Source organism: Callionymus lyra, chromosome 10 (genome assembly GCF_982586985.1).
Source record: "Callionymus lyra chromosome 10, fCalLyr1.hap1.1, whole genome shotgun sequence".
Taxonomy (NCBI): Eukaryota; Metazoa; Chordata; class Actinopteri; order Syngnathiformes; family Callionymidae; genus Callionymus; species Callionymus lyra.
In genome coordinates this window covers 7,741,940-7,766,518 of record NC_141827.1, presented here as the reverse complement: position 1 = coordinate 7,766,518, position 24,579 = coordinate 7,741,940, and the positions used below count along the sequence as shown (strand labels likewise).

Here is a 24,579-nt window from a genome sequence, read left to right as displayed (position 1 = left end):
CCGCCTTCATATCCCTACTGACTAGACACACACACACACACAAACACACAGCTTGACAATAGGCTAGACTGAATAATACTCTTTATCAATATTATTTGAACGTCAACTAATGTGAAAACTCTCCTGACTCGCCTGTTTCAAATGTTGAAATTTCCTCATCATGACCATGTTTTAAACGTATTACTTTATGAATCTGGGCGAACAAGAGGTTACGAGAGAGGTCACAAAGCAGTCTTTAGTTTTTAATCACTCAACAACAGTAACAACTCTCACTCCTTCCCCCATTTCAGAATTCAACCAGTATTTAATTGAATCCTGGCTAACAAACGAGGGTGGGGAGGCAGCGAGATCAGAGGAGCTGTAATATATTTTACGAGTAACGGTTCAAAGTTTCACGATGTATGTTTTCGTGAGTGTACTAATAAACTATGTGAGTATGTTGGAAATATTAACAGCCAGGATTCGATCGTTCTTAAGGATGTAAGAAGGCTCTTAAGAAGGGGTTCCGCTGTGATACAGGGATTACCTGAAGTACTTCCTGTCTGTGTAGCATTTTATTCTTTAAACTTCTGTTACAAACAACCTTAAAATATAGACTTGTTTAAGTTTTTTCTGAGTCTATTCATCATGTCGTGGCTTCAATACAAGATGTTACAGACATGAAGACAACTGAGCTCCGGTCGCTACATTAAAATGAACAAACATTTGTGTCTACAACTCTAAAAAGAAGTAGATTATACTCTTAAAATAAACCAAATATTAGTCGACATAAGGGTGAGTAGAAAATCAGTGAAATTCAAATTTTGGTTGAACTATAAGAGACAAATCCTGTTACAAAACTCAAAATGGTGGCAGGACGGTTGAGAACTGAGAGAAAACACCACAGAAATGTTTGTCCTCTAAAGTCAACTCTTTTCAAACTTTCATTCCTTCAGGTTTTTATCGTCCAGTGAAAGTGTCGGCCAGAGACTCAACGACCGTTTCATTAAATTGTTACTTAAGAAATTATCACGGTGTGTGTTTGTGTGTGTGTGTGACATTAGTCATCATCAGGGAACCAGCTGCTGTTCCTAATGCGTCTTGACACACACACACACACACACACACACACACACACACACACACACACACACACACACACACACACACACACACACACACACACACACACACACACACACAACAACTAATGTACATGGTGTGCCTGCCAGGATCGAAGCTGTCGGCATTAATAGAATTGAGTTGTGAACAAACGTCTCTTTAGAACAAACCGTTTCATCAGGTGGTGAAGAGAGAGAGAGAGAGAGAGAGAGAGAGAGGAAGAGAGAAAGAGAGAGTGGGGGGAAGAGAGAGAAAGAGAGGAAGAGAGAGAGAATGAGGGGAAGAGAGAGAAAGAGAGGAAGAGAGAGAGAATGAGGGGAAGAGAGAGAAAGAGAGGAAGAGAGATAGAGGGGAAGAGGGAAAGAGAGAGGAAGAGAGAGAGAGAGAGAGAGAGAGAGAGAGAGAGAGAGAGAGAGAGAGAGAAAGAAGGGGAGAGAGAGAGAAAAGGAGAGGGAGAAAGAGGGGAAAAGAGAGAAAGAGAGAAAGAGGGGAATAGAGAGAGAGAGAGAATGAGAGGGAGAGAGAAATAGAGGAAGCGAGAGAAAGAGACAACGAGAGGAAGATGGAGAGAAAGAGGGGAAGAGAGAGGAAGAGAGAGAGAGAGAGAGAGAAAGAGAGAGAAAGAGAAAGAGAGAGAGAGAGAGGAAGAGAAAGAGAGAGGAAGAGGGAGAGGAAGAGAAAGAGAGATGGAGAGGAAGAGAGAGAGAGAGAAAGAGAGAAAGAGAAAGCGAGAGATCCATTTCTCTACTTTCTCTACTTCCTCCTCAGGAGTCAAGTCTGAACTGAATATATCTTGTTGTTTCTTCTCGTCTTTTCTTTCAACCGTGAAAAAATCTAACAACACATTTAAACACGGAAGTAAATAAACAAGGAATAAAGAACTGTGACGTCACTGGTGATGACAGCAGCATCAAGTGAAAGAAATAAATCCTAAAAGTGTCAAGTCTAGAGTCTAGAGTCTGCAGGAGTGTTTGTGCAGAACCTCGTCCACCTGCTGCAGAAAACCTGCGTCACAATTATTCACGTCCGTGTTATTTTAAAATCTACCCTCCTCTCACCCTGAGGATTCTTCTGCGTCCTGCTTCTGAACACAAACATCCCAAAATAAACAAACCTGCTGTTCGCCTCGTCGCTGCCAGGAGTAAAAAAACAAAAAGAAAAAAAGACACTTTCTATGACCAACCAGTAGGTGGAGCTCTTCCTTTTTTTGAGTTGAGCGACATCATTCGGTCGTTGAACTGAAAGTCGCATCTTTAGTTACTACCACTTTGTTTTCACGTATTTATTCAACAATATGTTTAATGTATTTATATACTTTTTAATTGTATTCATTTAATATGTATTTTATTGTCGTTTTTGACTGATTCATGTATTTTTTAAATGTTTCAAAATAATACTTCCTCTTGCGACATGTTTCATTTTATGATGACTCAAGTCCAAATACATCTAAAAAAAACATGAAGGAAAAGGACAGACTTCCCCAAAAATACTTTAGATTAATTCAATCAATAAATTAACATTAAAAAAAATGTATAAATGTGAGTTCAATTTGTTTTTAAAAGATGTAGATACATATATGCACTCAAAAATAGAAAATAATAAAAGGAGAAATGGAAAATTAAGTCTCTATATATACATTTAAATTACTTTAAATAGTTTTAAGTGTGTATTAAACATGTAAAAGCAGCCTTTAGTCTTAGTAAAGGAAAATGGAAATAATTTACTCTAACTTTTCTACTCTGTTTCCACAGATGGTTGATGGTTGTGGAGTCGTTTAAAAGGTTTACTTTCAAAGAATCATTTAAGTGACTCAAAAATATTCTTACGATTCTTGAGACCAAGACCATCTATAGCTCAGTGGTTCCTTCGAGTCATTAACTCACAAGGATCCAGTCGCTGATGTCACTTCCTGTCTTAACATGGTTTGATCTTCAGAAGCTTCTTCAACGGACGTTTCTGTGACTAAAAACTCATGTTTGGTCTCACCGACAGGTTGTTGTGGACGAGTGTGTTGAAGCTGGTCGGGGAGCGAGGGTCTCCCGGGGCGTCTTCCCTGCAGCCCTCCATCAACTGGAGCTGAATCGATACCATGTGAAGTGGTATCACTCATGTGGAGCTGCCGGGTCCAGAGAGACCCGTCGTTCATCTACGAAGAGAACTTTTCCTGCCAAACCCAGAGGAGTCGCAGGGACCGGAGGCCACACCGACGTTAACCCATGAGTCACCGACTCGAGCGCCCTGGATTTTCCTACACGTCTGTCAGTCTTTGAATGCATCATCGTCAGACCCGGGTCACTAGAAGGAAACCACTTGAAGATGTGTCTGAAGACTTGAAGTGGATCAGTCAAGTGACCCATAAACCACTTGGAGGAGACGTCTGCTCCGGTTTCAAGTCTCCAACTGGTGCAGATGTGTGTCGGGTCCTCGTCGCTGCACTGATGAAGACTCTCCAGAGACACGTTAACGTTCCTGCAGGCTCTCAGCACGTCTGCGCTCACGTCCTCCTCCAGGGACCTGCACCATGAACTGATTTGAAATCTTATTTTGGATTTATATTTATACTTTCTTTTGATTGTTGAATATCTTTTTTCAGTTTTAGATGTTTAGTTTAAACAACATGCTGTTAAAAAGTTTTGTTTTTTATCGATTTATATTTCATTGTTTTAGTGTCAACTGATTTGATTTGGGATTTGTATTTTACCATTTATTGACATTAATTACGACAACAACAACATAAAAAAAAACATTAATTGAAGTAAAGAACTCAATGTTTGTCACTCGACGGCGAAAAGAGTTTTTAATTAATTTATTTTTTGTTAAATGTGACACCAAAATATAACTGGCTAATGCGTACTTATTTGACACCAGTCACACTTAATAAATTCAACAGCACTGTCCCAGATGTTTGTGTCAAGTGTGGAAGTGAGAAAGGCACACTCTTCCACTGTTTGTGGCAATGCTCCAAAATAGAAACATTTTGGAAGGAAGTACAACTAAGTCTCGAAGGAATGTTGGGAATTAAATTAAATCTGGAACCTAAACTTTTCCTATTAAGTTTGTACCCTGTTGGTTGTCCAATCCTAAAGAAACACAGAATAATCATTGATATTGCTCTATTGTTGGCCAAAAGAGTGATTGCAGTGGCATGGAAGGAGGTGGACAAGCCAAATATTGGAAGATGGTTGTTAGAATCACATACACCATCAAGGGTAAACAGCAATGTTTTGAAGATGTGTGGGGCCCCTTCTGTAATTTCCTTATTAATAAGGACATTTCTCAAATGATGGAAGTACCTGAGCAAGAGGTATCATGACCTGGGATAATTCGAATGGACAGCATTAATTTTCCTTTTTATGTTAATTGGGACAAAAATTATGGATACATCATATTCTGGGGCTTGAATCTATTCATGTAAATGTTATTTCACCCTCATTTTATTTTATTTTTGATATATGGTTTTTTTGTGATTTTGTTTTGTATTTTACTTTTTCGTTTGTGACTTTATTGTGAAACTGTATGTGTCTGTATATTGTTGTTTGAAAAGAATAAAAGAAATTGATGGAAAAAAAAATGTGACACCAAAAACAATTCTCACTTGTAAAAGTTACTGATTCTGATCCTGAAAGTCTTTTAATATTATTGAGTGTAACTAGTTTGTTTTGTTTCTGTTCGTCTTCCATTTGTATTTCTCATTTAATTCTTCTTTTTCTTTCATCTAAGTCCCTGGCATTGGTTACTGGGCCGTACCATTTAAAAAATATTTATTATTTATAGGTGTTTTGTTTTTTAAGGAGATGGTATTTTTTTTGAAGTAACATTAGCCTGTGACTCTTGACGCGTCAAAACAAGTGTAAATGAGTTTAAAACAAATCATTTATTTTTGCTGTTCTAATCTGAAGGTTTGTCTGAGATTATAATTCTAAATCATGTTATTGTTCTGTGAAGTTATTTTGTAATAAAATAAACCAGTCTGGTCATTAAGATAATTTCAGTTAATTAAAGTGTTTTTTACTTCCATATAAAATACAATTTTGGATCCAGAAGTTTTGTCTTACATCTTTTAGTCTAAAACGTTTTATTTTGGTCTTTTGTTAAAAATAAACATAGTCAGCAAGTAGATTAAAAAAAAAACGTTTCCAAACCGGCAGAGTCGAACCAGACAGACTGGTCTCTGTCTCCATCTAGCGGTCAACACAAGAGTCGATTAAATAAATGACATTTTAACGACAGTTCGTTAAAAAATGATTTTCACGGCTAAAATGTTCAGATTAATAATCTACAATGGGGTTTAAATTGTGAAGTGTTGCTGCTCTTTGTGTCACAATTAGAGAAGATGTTTTAAGTGTTTTTTGCGATGGGGTTTTAGCGCCACCGAGAGGGGATTTTAGCGATGACGCTTAAATGATTTCAATTAAAAGATAACAATAATAATGAGTACCGTTGCTGAGGACAGATTACCAGACTCAATCCTCACATTTTAAACATTTACTCTATTAAATAAAACCATTTTATTATTTCTACATTTTATACTAAGATTTTTGGATGTGACAACAGAAGAGTTAAATAAAGATATAAACAAGCAAATAATCTCAGTCAGTCTTCCTTTCAAAATTAATGTATTTACTGTACGTCCAGACTGTTGACAGCAACAATTGAGTCTGGTTCTCTTGAGGTTTTTCCTCATCAAATAGACAGTTTTCTTGGCTCTCGTGAACTTCAATCTGACGCAACACAAAAACAATCTCACGTTAGGATCGTTAAAATAACTTCACAAACACAACAGTGCAGATCTCGACAGTGAATCCAACACTCAAACCTTCTCATCTCCTCACAGTGACGCCCAGTGCTGTTGTTTAAGTTTTCAAATTAAAAAACCTCTGCAGCATCACAGACAGTTGCCATGGAGACCAACTTACATCATCCAGGTCTGTTTCAGTAAAAGCAACAACACAGCACTGTTGTGATGCTCGACGCTCTCCGTCCTCACACTCGTGTGGAAGTCACTGGTCGTGAATCGCTCGCCAGAATCACTCGTGTTCGCGAGTCAACGCTCGTGACCGTCGCTGGAACATCTCTCGTGAAACCAACATAAATATTTCATCGGCTGCAGCATTATAAGATTTATAAATGATTTACACGGAGCCAAGAACACATATCAGTGAAGACGGTTCAGACTCCAGACTCGTCTTCGGTTCAAGTCTTGATTCATCACCAGAGGAAACTCCTTCTTTACCTTTTTCTGAACCAGATCACACCGGTGTGTTCCTCACAGATCTGCTGCTCACACCGAGGATGTTGGTAGCGAGACGGTCGGGAGGAAGTGATGAGTTCTATGAGGGGGGGTTGAGCTTACCAGAGAAGTGTGTGAGGGTTGTGCAGCACGAGTATGAGGACGGTGAGACAGCGGGTGAGTTTGTATCAGAGGAGAGAGGAGGATTATACGGTGGCCCTTAAGGTCAAACGACAATTACAAAAGTAGGACCAGAAACTGTCATTTCATCAATTAAAAATAAATAAATAAAAATAAATATAAAGCTTTGCTATCATACTTAAATACTTATAAGGTAAGGTAAAAAAAACAACAACTTTACACACGAGGACCACAACCTTTTGAAAACACTATAGTCATTGTGTCTCTAGACCAAGGGATGGCGACACATTCCTCAGGGGCCACATTTATACTCTGCCTGTTGTAGGGGTCATTTAGTTAAAAGCAAAAAAAAGCCCAAAACGACAGTGAGTCAATAATAAAAACAGAAAATAAACCTATATTTGCCTATAAAATAGTTAATTAAACCGTTAATTTAAAAAACGATATCACTATTTTACATTTTTTATATTAACTCAAGGAATTTTAAGGGAAGAGAAATGTTCACCGAAAAGTACAAAAGAAAAAAGGTCAAGAACTTGAACAGTTAGAGTTGCGTATAAAATATATAAAATGAAAATAGTTAGCCTTCAGAAACTTTTCCAACATGATCTACTCTGACCTCACGACGTCATGAAGTTAACATGAAGTTTAAAAACTTTTTTTTAACGTTAAAGAGCAGCAAACACTGATCCTCACAACAGCATCTTAATTTAATAATTGAACTGAACGTCTTTGGCGAGAGAGAGAACCTTCAGGTGACATTTAAAGTATATATTAGATAAAGTTATATCAATCCATCACAATTTCACATCTGTTATTTGACCTATGATGTCATAGACTCGTGACGTCACGAGCCCTCGTTAGACCGCGTGGCTAAAACACCAATCTTGTTACTCCGAACTCTTGTGTTTTACCTTCTGTCGCTTGAAAAACACAGATTTTGCTCGTACGTCATCGTCCTGGCTGTTGCCATGGCCGCTCTGACGTCAAAGCCCCTGCGAGAGTCGCGGGAAACCCTGCGGCAGGGTCGCCCTGCCAACCGGCGGGGGAGGGGTGGAGGAAGCGGAAGTGTCAGAGCAGGCGGAAGTGGTACTGCCCTGAATACCCTGAGCAGCAGCGGAGGACGGACTCTGGTCAACTCCCCATCTCTCGCAGAATTCACTCGGCATCGCCTGTGTGCTCAAAATGTGAGTCCGCCGCCATATCGCGGATTTTTGTGTCATTTTGTCGCGGGGCGCGGGGGGGGGGTTTCTGTGTGGGTGTGATGCGGCCCCAAGCGGCGGCTCGGGGTTTACGTCGCGGCGGAGGATGTCCATTGTAGTCCGGGGACTGGATGCGAGGATTTAAGGGCCGAGAGATAATGCGTCTGTAAAACCGCAATAATACACGAAAGATGCGGGGTATCCTCCGACTATCATTCCACACACGCCCTATTTTTTTCATTGGCGCTGCGTGCGGTTCGGTCTAAGGCCTATTTTTTCTGCGTGAGTCCCGTTATTCGCGCACCGTTACTCGGGAGGGAGAAGCCCGAGTCTGGCCATTTTGACAGCTTAACTGCCGCGGTGGTGCTCGCCCCCTTTTATCCCCCTTCCGCAGCATCTCCACCGCCGTCGTCCGCGGCGACCGTGCGGCGCGGAAGGTCGCGGGGAAGTGGGTTCGGTTCGGCGGACGTGCGGCGGTTCTTCAGTTATTGCTCCGTAATTGTCGCTCGTTAGCTGCGCTCTGTCATGGCGTAGCGGATGGATATGGAAGCTAACACTCCCCCCCCCCCTCCCCGTATCCAGGGAGCCCCCTCTCTCCCCCACTCCTCTCTCTCGGGGCCACACTGAGACGGCGTTAAAAAAAAAAATCAACAATCATCCAAAAAGAAGGATATAAATCCTTCTATATTTCGACGGTGTCGAGAGCCGCAGTGCTGAGCAGCGGCGATTATAGAGATTACGGTGAGGAGCCTCAGGCTACCTTCCAGCTACCCTGGTGTCCTTGAGCAACACTCGATCACCTGAACACCTACAACCATGCTAATGTCACCCGCACACAGACCACAAAAGACTTCTCCAGCTATCAATAAAAAAAACGGTTGATGGATTAATCTTAAATGATATAGGATTTGGGGAAATTCTGTGACTCCGTTTCTAGTGGAGAATTCAATTAAAGCACCTGGCTACCATGGCAACCTGTCAGCATCCCTTGAGGAGCATCAAACATCATGCAGCAATGTGGTCGGTCATAGAACACATATTTACAGATTTATAACCTATTAATACAGGACAAGTTAAAGTGAATTCCTTCATTTTCAACTCATGTCCCTCAAGGTTTTGGGATTATTTTCAGAGTAATCTGTTGCTTTTTTAGAGTTTTAGACAAATATGTTTGTCCATTTGAATTAAGCGAATGATGATCAGTCGTATTCGTCTTCATCTTTGTCCAAAAAGACACTTAAAAACACCCAAATACCTTCGTAATGCACGTCTGGAACGACCATCTTGTATTGAAGCCTCAACGAAAGGAATTGTTCCAGAGAAAAAAAAAGATAAATCTGTATTTTAAGATTGTTTTTAACAGAAATTTAAAGCCATAACAAGCGATATCGAACGGAAGTACTTCTGGTTAATGTCGCAAGGGCTTCTAGTGTAAACAATAGACTGTATGCGCTCACAATATTATCGCTTGTTATTCTTTAATCTTCTGCTACAAACAAGCTTAAACTATACAATTATCACATTTTTTCGGGCACAAGTCCTCATGTCAAGGCTTCAATCCAAGAGGAACGTTACAGACGAGCAGTATGAAGGTATTTGGATGTTTTTAAGTGTCTGTTTGGACGAAGATGAAGACAACTAAGCTCCAGTTGCTACATTAAAATGAACAAACATATTCGTCTATAACTCTAAAAAGGAACGGACTGCTCTGGAAATAATCTCAACCCTTAGTCAACATGAGGGTGAGTAGAAAATGAGTGAAAGTTGAACGTTGGGTGAACTATCGCTTTTACATCAGGTTTAGTTCAAGTCTTAAAAGAAGTCACCAAGACAGACTTTGAAAATGGATAAAAATCTCTTTGATGAGGTGATTAAAGCCAACCATGGCAACTCTGAGCAGCACAACAGAGCCATTGTTGGGAAAAGAAAGATAGTCGAAAGGTTAAAGGTTAAACCTAAGATAAATCTTTGTTAGTTCAGAAATCTTGCAATCTAAAAAATCTCATTACACAGTCGTTAAAATACGGCCAGAAGACGTATATTGATATTAAAACGTTGTCGTTTATTTTGATTATATTTTCAAGAACTAGGGATGAGCAGAAAAAAGTTTATGGATTGGAAACAAAAATAGTTCCAATTGTGTCAAAGAAATTCAAAAGAATAACTGTTATGTTTATCTTCATAAATCATTTAATTCAAACATTTAAATAAATGTAAGGATGAGAATCATTAGGTAATAACCATGACAACCACACGTATCCCTTTGGGGAAATAAGAACTCCTGAATAAAGTATGACTTGGTAACATGACTAAAAGCTAATAATAAAAGTATTTTACATTTTTTAAATATTCCCAAGTATACCAAATACACTAAGGTGTATAACATTTAAATGGTAAAGTGAGATTAAACATTGTGTACAAAAAGTATATTATTGGTAAAAATGTAAAAAGCCATAATTTGTGTTGCCATAGCAACCATCTACTAGATGCAACAAAAAAAAAAGTTTATACTTGCCATAGCTTGTTGACGTCATGCGAGTTTAAAGGTTCATCACAGGACACATGGATACAGTAAAAAAAAAAAATAGAATCACACCTTAAGACAAAGCTAGTAGTTTCAAATGTATGTTGCCATGGCAACTTACGAGGAGAATACACTCATATGTTGCCATGGCAACATACATTATTACCAAGGAGACTGCAGCGCCGACAGTAAAATGTTTTGGCCTCGTACAGGGGGTGAGAGGAAACTTAATTTGTGTTTTTGTTGACCTCGCCTGTTTGTTCTCAAGTGTTTCAGAAAAACGTCTCCATGAGACTCTTATGGCTTCATGCGACGTGTTCGACATTCATCTCATCCTGGTTGACTAATACTTTGTCGGCATCAGCTCATTGATATTTACTTTAATAAAAACATTAATGGCAGTAGTTGCAACAGAACCACGATGCTTCGAATAATCCATGAGTTTACATCGAAACTCGGTTAATAAACTCACCTGCACTTCGTCGCCTTAGTTTGTCTTCCCGTCCCGGTCACGCCGGTGAAGCAAACCTGAGAGAAGAAGCTCTTAATAGAAGCAAACCTGACATGTATTTTATAGAATAAGTGACATTTTTGATCAGCTGCAGGTTTAACTGGCATGTCCAGCAGGTCTCAATGAAGGACACGTTGTAAGTAAGTAACTAATTTTTATCTATATAGCGCTTTTCCAGACCAGGTTCAAAAAGCGCTTAAACAATCAAAACAATATTCAATAAAGTATATACTTTAAAGATCAAGATAAAAACTGATAACACAACAGGAGTTCCAGAAAATCTAGGAAAAGCCTGAACAAATAAAAACGTCTTAAGATGTTTCTTAAAGGAGTCAGTAGATCATCAAGAGCAAAGAGAGAGGAAGATCTTGATACTATATTATTTGTAAAATTGGAGAATCTTAGTATTCGTAGTTTTTTTAAGGCAGTTTAGTGTAATAATCGAATGCAAATCAATCAATGTTTGCTATTGAACATCCACAGAGACGGATCTGGGTCAGTGCCTTTAGCCGGCCGAGCTAACTGCTGTGCCCGCAGGCAGCGCCGTGACGTCGGGTTAGCAGCCTCGCTATCGCTCCAGTGAGGAGCGGTAACGACGGTGTTTTAAACGGCTGCCTGGAAGCTGCGAGACGCTTGACACTTACGAGCACCGTGTGTTTTTTAAAACAGTTCCCCGGGGCGACGTTTTTTTTTTTTTTACAGCCGCTCACTGAACTGAACACACCTCCTGCCCGGAGCCCGTTAGCTTGAGCCCGTTAGCTTCAAGCTAGCGGCTCCACGGAGCTGATCCACCTTCGATTATTCGATGAAATATGCAGCACAGCTGTGATATTAGGTGATATAAGACATAACACCTCGATTCAAGTGCTTAATACGTTTGTAGTTATTGATTTATAATCATTGTGCGTCGTTAGCTCGTGCAGGCCAGCGAGGCTAACGTGTTAGCCAGATGTGACCGCATGAAACGACAGTGACGTCATGGTTGTTAAAAGCCGATTCTTAATCGATATCTTTATCCTCAGATGATCATGTTTAGCTCGGACGGGTTTTCTTTTCAACTGTAGAAAAGTGCACTGCAATAAGAACAATGCCGGTTTTAAAAAAGTGTATAATGATTTATAACATTTATGTTATGTAATCGTAAGAATTTATTTCAGTTTTAGATTGTTTGATGGATCAGAAACTTTTATTGCCAGTGTTGTAAACACAACTTAGGAATTTGTTTTAGTGTCGGTACAGAGTAAAAGAATGAAATAAGATGACTGAAAAACAGAACCGAGCACTAGACATTTTTCTGATCATAACTACTTCATACAAAAATGTTGTTGTTATCTCCCGTGTCAAAGTGTTGTAAATGGTTAAATAAATCACTCTTATTCTACTCTTTCCCTGATGTAAACATGACAATTATTCAGACGAAAAGTGCAGTATTAAAACAACGTAGATAAAGTTATATATATATTTTACTCTATTTATACTGTCTATATTAGGGGTGTCAACATTTACATGTGTATCAAAGTTGGAACTATTTAGAAAAATAAATAACCGTGTTTTTGCTCTTCTCCTTCTCAGTCATTTCTAGGTGTTTATTGTACTTTTACATGGTTTCAAATGTTCTTAAATCACAGAATAAATATAGTGAGGCTTCGCGTGGCCAGGTAAAGCTCCATAGTCAGGCGCCTCACAGAGTAATACTACAAGAATCATGGAGTAATACTACTGTGACTCGCAGTGTGGCTACGTATTTTACCATATTTTTTTAACGACGTGTATGACATCAAATTGGTTCAAGCTCAGTAAGTATAACCAGAGTTAATGTCTATGGCACACTTTCAATTACTGAGAACATTAAAGGATTTTGTGTTTGGCTAATAGTCTAAAAAAATACAGTCAATGAAGTTATATGATTCATAAGTTATTGTTTGCTATAATTTAGGACCCATTTGAAATGGGTCTACAAAAATCAATATTTCTTATGTAACTACTGGAAGGGCTTTGCTGTAATGGGATTGGGTCAGAAACAATACTAATACTTATCTAGATAGATAGATAAACTTTATGGATCCCTCAGGAGGCCTCCCTCGAGAAATTGTTTAGTGTGTGTTGTGTGTATTGTTTAATCTACATGCTTATATCAGGCAATAACGTTTCAATTCGTCAAATAATCTTCTGATCTTGATAATCACATATTGTCAAATTTAAATAATATTTTTTCTTTGTTGTTCCAACACAAGTTTTAAGTTGATTCTGTGGTTAGAAGGTTCAGTCATTGACATGTAAGTGTGTCAAATCCAACCGAAAAACAAAAGAGAGAATCTAATGATTTCCGCTACTAATATACAACGAATGACTTTTCGCTCAATAATTGCCATCAATTGATTTAATGATCGCGCCTCTCAATCAGCAGTGGAAATGTGCTGTGGGGCTTCAATTACCACCCGGACCTTCCCTGCTCTATAATAGCGAAGAGCAATTATTTAAGTCATCCCGAGAAAGAAAGAAAATGAGTAGCTCTAGGGTTGGGGCGTGATCGTAAGTAGTTATTACCGTATGAAAACTCAACCTTCTCTTGTGAGCGGAACACTCTCCAGCACTTATAACTGCCTTCTTTTCTGTGCTTGACTGATCCATTCCATTGGTCCTGGACCCATAAAAGTAGTCCCTGCAGTCACTATGTGACCTTTGACTTGTGAGTTTGGTGGAAGTCAGTTCAGTTAAGTAATGGAGCGTTTTACAGGGAGTTTTTGAACCTGAAACTGCATATTTCTTTGTACATCTTTTAGCTCTTCTTCTAGTGGTGTTCAAACCGGCTACAACAAATTAGTTTTTGTTTAGGGAAAACATCGTCTTTAAAAGCAAACATGCGTTTAAGTCAGACAATCACTGCTCTGTACTGGACCCTCAGACACTTTGATTTTATACTCGTGTGTCAGCATCGAAGTACACAAATCAGAACACGTTTGTTTTTCCTGGCGATGACACGTAGGATAAACGAGGCGAACATTTTTCTTCACCAGAACTTGGTTAAATAAGATAATCCAACTGTCCAGGGACCAACCTTTAAACACAACTTATAATTTTAACAAACCAAACTGACATTCCTTTACCAGGAAACATGATTTAGATTGTATTTAAATCTGTAGACATCATTTTATCATAATTATCTCTGTCGTTGTCCTGATAAAAATCATAACAGACGCTATCCTTGATACATAAATATGCTAACTTTTCATCAAAATGTCTTTTTCCAAAGTTTCTGTATTGTAGTCAACGATGATCTTTGTGGGTCAAAGTGTAGTGCTTATGTGACTCTTATGTTTCTATAGAATGACTTGCTTTTTTTAGAGTCTGACAAATGTTGTGTCCATTGTTTGAATGGTGGTAATTTTAAATGATGTTTCATGTCAAAGTGGATCATTTAAGATTCATTATAAAGGTGCAGTAACACCTTTGACTTCTTGTCGGGTTGATGAGTTTGTTGCTAAAGAATCACTGTTAGCGCTTTGACCCGTCTATGAGTAAGCAGTCCGAGATAAGCGATGAGTCATCACATCATTCTGTAGTTCTTTTTAGGGTGACACTGCTTTGTATCATGTTCGTTTACTCGTTTCTTTTCTTTTCAAATATTCCTCAAATTACAAGACGAGACCTTACAAGAGATGATTCACCTTTTTGTTCATGTCTACGTAGCATTTTAGCCTTTTAGCTTCTGTCAAAAACAAGCTTCTAAAATAGACTTAATTTTCTTTATTAACAATTCCTCATGTCGTTGCTTCAATACAAGATGGACGCCACAGACGAGCTATTTGGCTGTTTTTTAAGTGCCTTTTTGGACGACTTAGAGGAGGCGCCGTTTGTGACCGTCATGTGGACGTACAACGAAAATAAATAATCCCAACCCCTTTTTGTTGACATGAGGGTGAGTAGAAAATGAGAGGAATTAGAATTTTGGTTGAACTTTCACTTTAGGGTCAAACTAAATGCTATTGTTTCTAATGAGACCCAAAAAAAAAATAAGAACTAATCCAGATCGGTTGAGGTTAAGTACTTTCATGAACAAACAGGTGTAGGAGTTGAAATCGCCATGGAGACCGTTTTTATGTTTTTATGATGCGGCGTTGCTCATGTGGGTGAGGAAGCCGTAAACTTCTCAGGTCCACAGTCCTTGTTAAAAAATCCACATGCTGGTCTCCGACCCGGGTACTTGTGAGATTCCCCTTCAGTTCATTTCCCCGCAGCAGCCTTTAAAAATGCATCATGATGGCGTCCGCTGATGGCCCGCTGGAGTTCACCCGTAGTCGCTCCTACTTTTAACGCTCGGTTACATAAACGATCACAAGTCACAACCGCCGTCCCAACGCTCCGGGACGCTGCATTCATCTTTAAAATTGGCGTCACTTCGGGGCCGCACGATATACGCCGGTTCTAATCCTTTGGAAGAAGAAACGTTGTTTATTCAGCGTCGCCAGAACCAGAACTCAAAGAGTGATGTCGCTATTAAAGGCGGATTGGAAGTCGGCGGCCGCGTCCGTCTTCATTACGAGGCCCGGACCTCGTGTTTCAATATGTGTGACAGAAGAACAGTGACGCCGGGTAATTTTCAGCCGTGTGGTTGCGGTCATGTGATATAAATGTCTCGCTGCCGAGTCCTTGTGTAGATTCATGTCATCCAGGGCTTCTCTGTGCTACTTTGTTCTGCTCACACATGGGACTGCAGTGCCAGTGAAACACTTTAAAAATGGATTTCACATGTGAACGCGTGGAAAAAACGAGGTTAGCTCCGTAAGAGTTGACCCGTCCAGTCTTTGTCTATACATTGATGACACCGTCACCTTTCAACCAAAATGTATTAGAAATATTGTAAATAAACAAGCTATTATCCTGTGTTACAAACAAAATGAGACACAAATATGGAGATAATGACAAACTAGAATGAGACTATACTGACTCCTTCAAGAAACATCTTAAGATGTTTTTATTTGTTCAGGCTTTTCCTTGATTTTCTGGAACTCCTGTTGTGCTATCAGTTTTATCTTGACCTTTTAACGTATATATATATATATTGAATATTGTTTTGATTGTTTAAGCGCTTTCTGACCCTGGTCTTGAAAAGCGATATACAAATAAAAATTACTTACTTACTTATACAACGTAAAGTCGATGCTAAAATAGTTAATTTGACTAAAGCAATATAAGAACTTGTTTAATTTTGTCTTAAAACTACCTTTATATTACTAGCTTTCTCTGCATAGAAATCGACCAGTTCATTTGAAAGTGTGGAATAAACAAATTCACAGAAATAATCTATATGGTAACAACAATAAAAATAAAATACATTTCTGTTAGCTGTGTGTATCGGCAAGAATCTGGCGATACTGAGGCAACGATACGATATGTTGTAATATATTGCGATTTGTAGTATTGTGCGAGTACTTGACTCTGGTGTTGTAGTATTTACAGACCACATGACTCTTGATGAAGTCGTAACTGCTTTCATTTGTTTTCAAACCAAAATATGTGCAAACATCAGCTTTAAAAGCTTCTGAAGTCGACTGTATCCTCTAGTCCTCAGTCATCGCTGTGATCTCAAGAGGTTTTATTCTTACTTTAGCTACAAAGAAAGTAACATCTGTAAGTACAACTGCATGTGTTAGTACAAAATGAAGAACATAGTAAATATTTTAATGTTCATTTTGAAACAGTGCTGTTAAATATCTTAACAGTATAGTGAATGTATTTTCCCAATATCAAGTATATTTTCTTACACCCCCAGTGGTGATATAGATAAACATGATAATTTTCAATTCTGTTTGCCGCTGTGTTGTCTTTGTTAGCTCATGTGTTTGTGCTGAAAGTCTTTGTCTTTATTGGTCCTGTTGTGGTCATTGGTCCGAGCGTGTTTGAAAGTCACCGTCGCTGAAGTCAAAGGTCTCTTTGGGAGATATAAAGAACCAGAGCAAGCCTGTTGTACTTCTGTTCGAGCGAAATCAAAGTTGTTTTGTTGTCTAAGAGTGGATTAAGTTGAGCGTCTTATCTGAGAACTTTTGATTGAATCGGCTGAAATACGAGCTCAAAGGGTGAGTGTTCGTCTGTCGTCCTTTAGACTTAGCTTTGTTGGTCCCGCTAGCATGTTAGCTAACGCTAGCTGATCCTCTTCATGGTTCTTTCTGAGAATTGTTGAACTTCCTTGTCGTAAGTAAATCATCAACATGACGCGTCACGAAGTGTCGGACGGGGATTCTCTTCGCCGCGATTATCCGACGAAGCCCTGACTGTACGTAACGCGTGAAGACGTCAACGTTTCAAGTGTTGGTTTCACTCCAGCGGATCGACTGCTGCCAGTCATTCCACCTCCCAGGGGCTCCTCGGTTCTCCACATGAGTCTGGAGGTCTAAGTAGGACACAGGCCTCCATCTTCAGCTCGCGCCACGAAGATTTAGAAGGAAACGCATCATCAGCTACAGGGAGTTGATGGAAGTAAATCGGTGGCATCGGAATATTGAACAGTTGAATTTCAAATTTCAAATGTTGTATTATTTGAGGGATTTCAATCATTTCTATATTAAAAAGGTGTATTTTTTTTTAATAAACTTCATATTTCCCCCAAAAATGTTTTACACATAAGAGTTTGATATTCTAATCTCATTCATTCTAAAATACATTTTCTGAATTTAATATTATAACATTTTTAGTCTTTTAAATTCAATATAAAAATGTTGGTATAATTACAACCAGACAAAACCAAAAGAGAACAGAGATACTTGGTTCAACTTTAGCCAAATGTGGTGACGCTATTATACCGACATTTTCATGTTGAATTGAAATGGCTAGGAAATAAAAAATGTATAGAATTTAGGAAATGTACTTTTTTTAAATTATTGGAATTAGAATATCCAGCTCTATTTGTAAAACGGCTGCATAGCTCGGTACACTATTGGAATTCTCTGGTGGTACTATTAAACCAACATTAATATATCAAATTTCAAAGGCTACACATTAAGAAATATGGAATTGAGAAGGTTTATTCTTGTATTATTAGAACTATAATATTATTATTATTATATCAAACTCTGTGTGAACAAAGCATTGATTTGGAATTATATTATATATATATATATATATATATATATATATATTCAAAATGTCAAAGTCAATTCATTTAATAAAGACATATTTAGCCTTTCACTATAAAATTGTGAAATTATTTAAAAAAGGATTTAATGCAGTTACCTTTTAGATAAAAAATATTCCCTATTTCAACATTTGAAATGTTCAATTCAACCATTTAATCTGATGACACTGATACACTTTCATGACTCGTGATTTCAAGCGAATGTTTTGGTTGGTTTGGTTGGACCAGCATCGTTGAACTGAACCGTGTCTCTCCTCCAGCAGCATCAAGATGGATAAGAGCGAGCTGGTGCAGAAAGCCAAGCTGGCGGAGCAGGCCGAGCGCTACGACGACATGGCGGCTGCCATGAAGGCGGTGACGGAGCAGGCCAACGAGCTGAGCAACGAGGAGCGCAACCTTCTGTCTGTCGCCTACAAGAACGTGGTACGTCTGCGTCCTGGGCTCGGCTCCAGAAACGCTCGCTTTTCTCTCGAGACGTTCCTCAACCCTGTTCGTCTTCTTCTTCCGTCGCTCAGGTCGGCGCTCGCCGGTCCTCCTGGCGCGTCATCTCCAGCATCGAGCAGAAGACGGAGGGCAACGAGAAGAAGCAGCAGATGGCCCGCGAGTACCGCATGAAGATCGAGTCTGAACTCCAAGAAATCTGCCATGATGTTCTGGTAGGTGGACGCCGAGGGAGGGGGGGGGGGGGGGGCTCATCCCTCCTGGCTGAGGAGAGAATAAACCGTCACATGTTTGCTCGTGGAAGCTGCGTTTAAGTTGCCAACAGCTGTTGACGCTGCAGACAAAGATTCAGTTTCATCTCCTCAGTGACGCATCGATTCCACAGAGTCGAGCAGAGAAAGTTAGAGCGGCTTCTCGCCACCACCGGCAGCGGAGTACGGACCGGGTTCATGTGCTCGAGGACGAGGGAGAAAGGTTACAGATCTGACCGCAGAGTCCTGATCCACGAGTGGGTGTGACTCCGGTCCTTAGTTTTCAGAATACTTATATCAACATATATCAACAATATCTCAGTGTAAAAATGATTATTTTTTAATTAAATTAAAACATATACAATTATGAAGGATGATCATTTAAAAGTATTACTAAATAAATGTATTAAAAAAAATCACCAAATGTATAAACATAAAAATAATAAATAAATAAATGTTATGTTTGATGAAAAACTTCTGTGTAAATATTCATTTAGACTTTTAAACTTTTATTTATATATATATATATACATTTATACATTATACATATCTACTTATTCATGTTTAATACATGTACAGTTATATTCAGTTCTCCTCTTACTTTGGACAATCTCGGGAAAATCGATATTAAGAAAAAGCGAAACTTTTAAATACATGTATCAGTAAATGTTGAAATAATAATAATAATAATAATTATAAGGAAAACTAAATACAAGTTAAAATAAATTACTTTATATGTACACAGAAATATAATTGTTCTTTGTTCTATTTATTCTAACATTTAAAAATATATTTACTTATTTATACATTTAAGTTATTTAAAATGATGTCATTTATCGTGTAAAACGGCCACAAAACTAGCTTCAAAGCCTGACAACACAAACGTGTTGATTACTACACACGGTTCATCCGCGGTAAAAACTCAGGTTGACTCTCAAAGTTTAAAAGAGTGTCATGAGAAGTCTAATCTCATTCTGAAGGTCAAACAAGGTGTCACTTAAACTGAAGGAATAAGGGAGGAGAGTGAAGGCGACACCTGGTGGACGTGTTGAGAAATACAAGTGAAGAAATTTCGTTTTTTTATTGATTTACTTGTTAAAATACATCGATAAATTGTCTGATGCTAAATTTTCTGAAGGCATGAGTGGATTTGACTTCATTCCTATGTTGACGTCACGTAAATATTTGAAGGACTCGTCACTAGTTTGGACGGAACATGATTCAAACTTCCGGTCCGTTCATGAAACATGAGGCTTGTGTTCCGGAACATTCCACCGTCACCATGTTCATGTCTGGAGAACAAAGCGGCTCTCAGTGGCGAAGACGCTCCAGGCTCCCGTTGATCCGGTCACAAGATCTGAAGAACGTTCTGTCTGATCGCAGCTGAAGGAAACTAACATAGCGGGAGAGTCACTCGTCCGCAGTGGTCAGTGGCCACGTTGTAGCTCAGGAACCTCGTCCGATGCGGGTCCGACCCGTCCGGGAGTGAGTAATGGAACCGGGTTCTTGATTGTGTTTCAGAAACTCCTGGAAGAATACCTCATTCCCAACGCCAACCCCCCTGAGAGCCAGGTCTTCTACCTCAAGATGAAGGGAGACTACTTCAGATACCTGTCCGAGGTCGCCGGCGTAGACACGAAGAAAGGTCAGAGTTCACACCCGAAGCACCGCAGGAGTCATGTGATGTTCCTCCGCCAGAGACCACAAAATCAACTTTCCATTTTTCAGCTTTTTGAAGTGGAGATCGAGTTTATTTTTGTCTTGTTAGAAGATCTATTGAAGTATCTGAGAGTCTTTAGAATATTGAATGATTACATTTAATGTTTAAAATGTTTTATTTAAATGTTTTTTAACCATTGAATTTTTGTATTAAATTTATCGAAACAAATCTGTATTCAAAAAATATTTTTTAACAATTGAATTAAGATAATGTGAATATTTTGCTTTTTTTTACACATTAAAAAAATATATATTTTCAATTCAATTAATCGTATCGTGGCACCATTATACCAACGTTTCTATATTAAATTCAAAGGTCATTTACAACATTTATTTTTTACATTTTGGTTTCATATCAAACTCCATGTGTGAAAATTTAAAAAAAAAATGTATTTAATTCGCTAAAAATGAATTGAACCTTTAAATATACAAATTATTTAATTTGGTTATATAAAAAAGAAACAAAAACTCCAAGATTTTAAGAAGTTAAAATCCAAGCGTTCAATATTCCGATGTCTCTGATTCTCTTCTAAACTCAAGAAAACCAAGAGTTTAGCTCAACCTGGCGTTGTGTTGCAGACACGGTGGACAACTCCCAGAAGGCCTACAAGGAAGCCTTCGAAATCAGCAAGAAGGACATGCAGCCCACGCACCCCATCAGGCTGGGTCTGGCCCTCAACTTCTCCGTCTTCTACTACGAAATCCTCAACTCGCAGACGGAGGCCTGCGCTCTGGCCAAGCAGGTGAGGTCGCCTGACGAAGAAGTAGAAGAAGAAGAAGAAGAAGAAGATCAGGATGAGAACCTGACCATTGAGAGAGATTCATGTTCGTAACGCTGCTGTTGTTTGTGTTCGTCAGGCGTTCGACGACGCGATCGCAGAGCTCGACTCCTTGAACGAGGACTCGTACAAAGACAGCACGCTGATCATGCAGCTACTAAGGGACAACCTCACTGTGAGTCTGACGAGCAGTCGCGCTGCTAGCATGTTTATTTAGATATGCTACCTAGCATGTGTAGTATGTGACGCATTATCAAACATTCCTGAGGTTGTAGCGCAATTAAAACGGTCAAATGTTTGTTTATTTATGTATGCTACCTAGCATTTTTGTCTATTAGCTAATGCTAGCTAGCTCCATGTTAGCATATACTAGCTAGCGACAGGTCTGTCTAATAGCAGATTCTAGCTTGCTTTGTGTTCGATTTTCAACATTTACTAGCTATATCTGTTTTTGTTTATAAGCAGATGGTAGCTAGCTCTTTGTTAGTAAATTAGCAATGCTAGTCAGCTCAAATGTGTTAAGCAGATGATGATAGCTAGCGCAATGTTTTTTTATCAGCAACTTCCAGTTAGGGCCAAGTGTGTTTTAGTTTATCTCTAGGTACCAGCTAGCTTTGTATTTGTTCCTTACTAGCTAGCACTTTGTTGTTTATTAGAAGACTCTAACTAGTTCTGTGTTTATTTATTAGCAGATGGTAGCCAGCTCCCTGTTAGCATATACTAGCAAGCCCTATTTTTTTTTAGGAGGTGATAGCTAACTCTATGTTAGCATATACTATCTAGCTCCAGGTTTGTTTATAAGCAGATGATAGCTAGCTCCATGTTAGCATATACTATCTAGCTCCAGGTTTGTTTATTAGCAGATGGTAGCCAGCTCCCTGTTAGCATATACTAGCGAGCCCTATTTTTTTTAGGAGGTGATAGCTAACTCCATGTTAGCATATACTATCTAGCTCCAGGTTTGTTTATTAGCAGATGATAGCTAGCTCCATGTTAGCATATACTATCTAGCTCCAGGTTTGTTTATTAGCAGATGATAGCTAGCTCCATGTTAGCATATACTATCTAGCTCCAGGTTTGTTTATTAGCAGATAATAGCTAGCTCCATGTTAGCATATACTATCTAGCTCCAGGTTTGTTTATTAGCAGATGATAGCTAGCTCCATGTTAGCATATACTATCTAGCTCCAGGTTTGTTTATTAGCAGATGATAGCTAGCTCCATGTTAGCATATAGTATCTAGCTCCAGGTTTGTTTATTAGCAGATGATAGCTAGCTCCATGTTAGCATATACTATCTAGCTCCAGGTTTGTTTATTAGCAGATGGTAGCCAGCTCCCTGTTAGCATATACTAGCGAGCCCTATTTTTTTTTAGGAGGTGATAGCTAACTCCATGTTAGCATATACTATCTAGCTCCAGGTTTGTTTATTAGCAGATGATAGCTAGCTCCATGTTAGCATATACTATCTAGCTCCAGGTTTGTTTATTAGCAGATGATAGCTAGCTCCATGTTAGCATATACTATCTAGCTCCAGGTTTGTTTATTAGCAGATGATAGCTAGCTCCATGTTAGCATATAGTATCTAGCTCCAGGTTTGTTTATTAGCAGATACAAAATCTCAAGAGACGTGATGTTGATGATGATGAAGACGCAGAACTGACCATGTTTGTTTGTTTGTTTGTTTGTTTTTCACAGCTGTGGACATCAGAAAACCAGGGCGACGAGGGTGAAGCTGGCGAGGGCGAGAACTAGAGCGCACTTCACTGTTGACCCCGACTCTCCCCCTTATCTTCCTCCTCTTCCTCGTACACGAGCCCCCTCCTCATCCCCTCCCCCGACCTTCTGTATAACCAGCAGCATGAACCCGACCGACTCAAACATGCGAGGGCGGGGGGGGTTAAGCCCCTCCCCCTTTCGTCCCCCCCATCATGGCACTCCGGGGCCGGGCGGACCACCCGCCGGTCCGTTTGCACGCTGGGAGGGTTTTTAATCCGACCCCACATTGATTTGTCTTTTTAACACCCCCTCCTCCCCCCTTTCCTATTTAATCTCCTCCCTAACACCGCCCTCTAGTGGATTCATGGATCTTAGCTCCCGACCCTCTTTTGGCTTTTCTTAGTGTTGACTCCAAATCCAGAACAAAAAAAAAAGTATATTAAACTGTCCGATTATTTTCAACAACACTGTGATGTTACGTTCTTCTCTCTGGAGGGCCAAGGTCGTCCAGCCCAGGGTCGCTCTGCTGAAGGTCATACAGAAGGCTCCACACGAGGACAGATTGTGACACTGAGCTTCTCCAGAAACATCTAGCGAGCGCGAAAACACTCCAAGCATTCCGCCGTCGTCCGTCCTGACCCCCCCTCTCTCTCTCTCTCGTGCACCCCCGACCACCCCGGGGGTTCCCTGAGCATCTTCACAAGTCCAAGGTCGCTCCGTGTACGACCTCTGGGTCGAGTCCCGACAGATTAAACGACTCTTAAGACCGGCCGCCATCCAGCTAGCATCCAGACGTACCTCCGGGGGGGGGAGTCCCGGGTCGAAGCCGACCGAGGTCACAGACGGTTATTCTGCGTCCGGTCGCCGTCGCGTCGAAAGACGACGGTTCCGCGGGCGTCGCTCCACGTCAGCCGCGGGCGACAGAATCCCGGTCGCAGGTTGACGAGCCGAGACTTCGGGACTTTCCCGCCGGTTGGTCCCGTGACTCGGTTCCGTCGCAACATTCCCAACGAATCAGTGTCACAATCGTCTCACATTCCACCCGTAGATGGTTCCGCTGGTGAAGAACATGCACTGAAGTTGGAATGTTCCCCCCCCCACCACACCCCCTCATAAGCCCCGCCCCCTTCTCTCATTAGCCAAACAGAAAAAAGTTACTCTTCGCTTTTTAAGGAAAAACTGATCCATGCAGTAGTGAATGTGGCGCCGAGCCTGTCTGTATATCTGGTATTTCCAATCTTTTGTTTTTACTGACCAGTATTCCGCTTCCAAGTACAAAAAATACAAAAAAAAGAGAACCACCCGCCCCTCCCCCGAACCCCTCCTCTTCCCCCCCAAAAAAAACTTAAAATCTTGAAAAAAAAAAAATTGCTTCTGTGACAGTTTTCTTGCTTAGCGCACGTGGTTGTGAAATTTTAGATTAGCTTAAGAACGCCGATTTGAATTTTTTTATTTTCAAACTGACAAAAGATAAATAAAGGCCCCCCGGACACTCCCCTCCCCCTCCCTCGTCCCCCCCGCCCCCCTCCCTGGTTATTGACGTAATTCTAGATTTGTGTATGTCTTTTCAAAAAATAAAACTCTAGTTTCACCTTACGTGTTATAAACAGGACGAAATGTAAAAGACGATTTTAAGTGAAATAAAGGTTTTATCAGTTCCGAAAACTTCTGCTTCTTGTGTGGGTCGAGATCCCAGAGCAGCACGGCGTCAGAACGTCGTCAGAACCGTCGTCATTTTTGGACTCATACGGGTGTGGCGCCACCTGCTGGAGGATGAACCGACGTCTGTGGAAGGACCAGGACGTCCACTCTTCGTCCAGAAGCTCAAGT

General features: G+C 39.9%; 1 protein-coding gene across 3 annotated transcripts; it reads left to right on the top strand.

The window, feature by feature from the left end:
* Positions 1-7,517: 7,517 nt before the first annotated feature.
* Positions 7,518-24,414, top strand: LOC148070123 (14-3-3 protein beta/alpha-A-like). Of its 3 annotated transcripts, none has more exons than XM_087801832.1 (7): positions 7,518-7,659; positions 18,105-18,264; positions 18,357-18,497; positions 20,055-20,178; positions 20,832-20,995; positions 21,111-21,206; positions 22,729-24,414. In XM_087801832.1, the coding sequence occupies exons 2-7, from the start codon at positions 18,112-18,114 to the stop codon at positions 22,783-22,785; spliced, it is 735 nt and encodes a 244-aa protein (XP_087657958.1). In that variant the 5' UTR covers positions 7,518-7,659; positions 18,105-18,111; the 3' UTR covers positions 22,786-24,414. The 3 variants fall into 3 exon arrangements, with proteins under 3 accessions (XP_087657958.1, XP_087657959.1, XP_087657960.1); XM_087801833.1 differs by having other exon boundaries at positions 7,523-7,659; positions 18,102-18,264; XM_087801834.1 differs by lacking the exon at positions 7,518-7,659 and adding an exon at positions 16,682-16,786.
* The last annotated feature ends 165 nt before the right edge of the window (positions 24,415-24,579 follow it).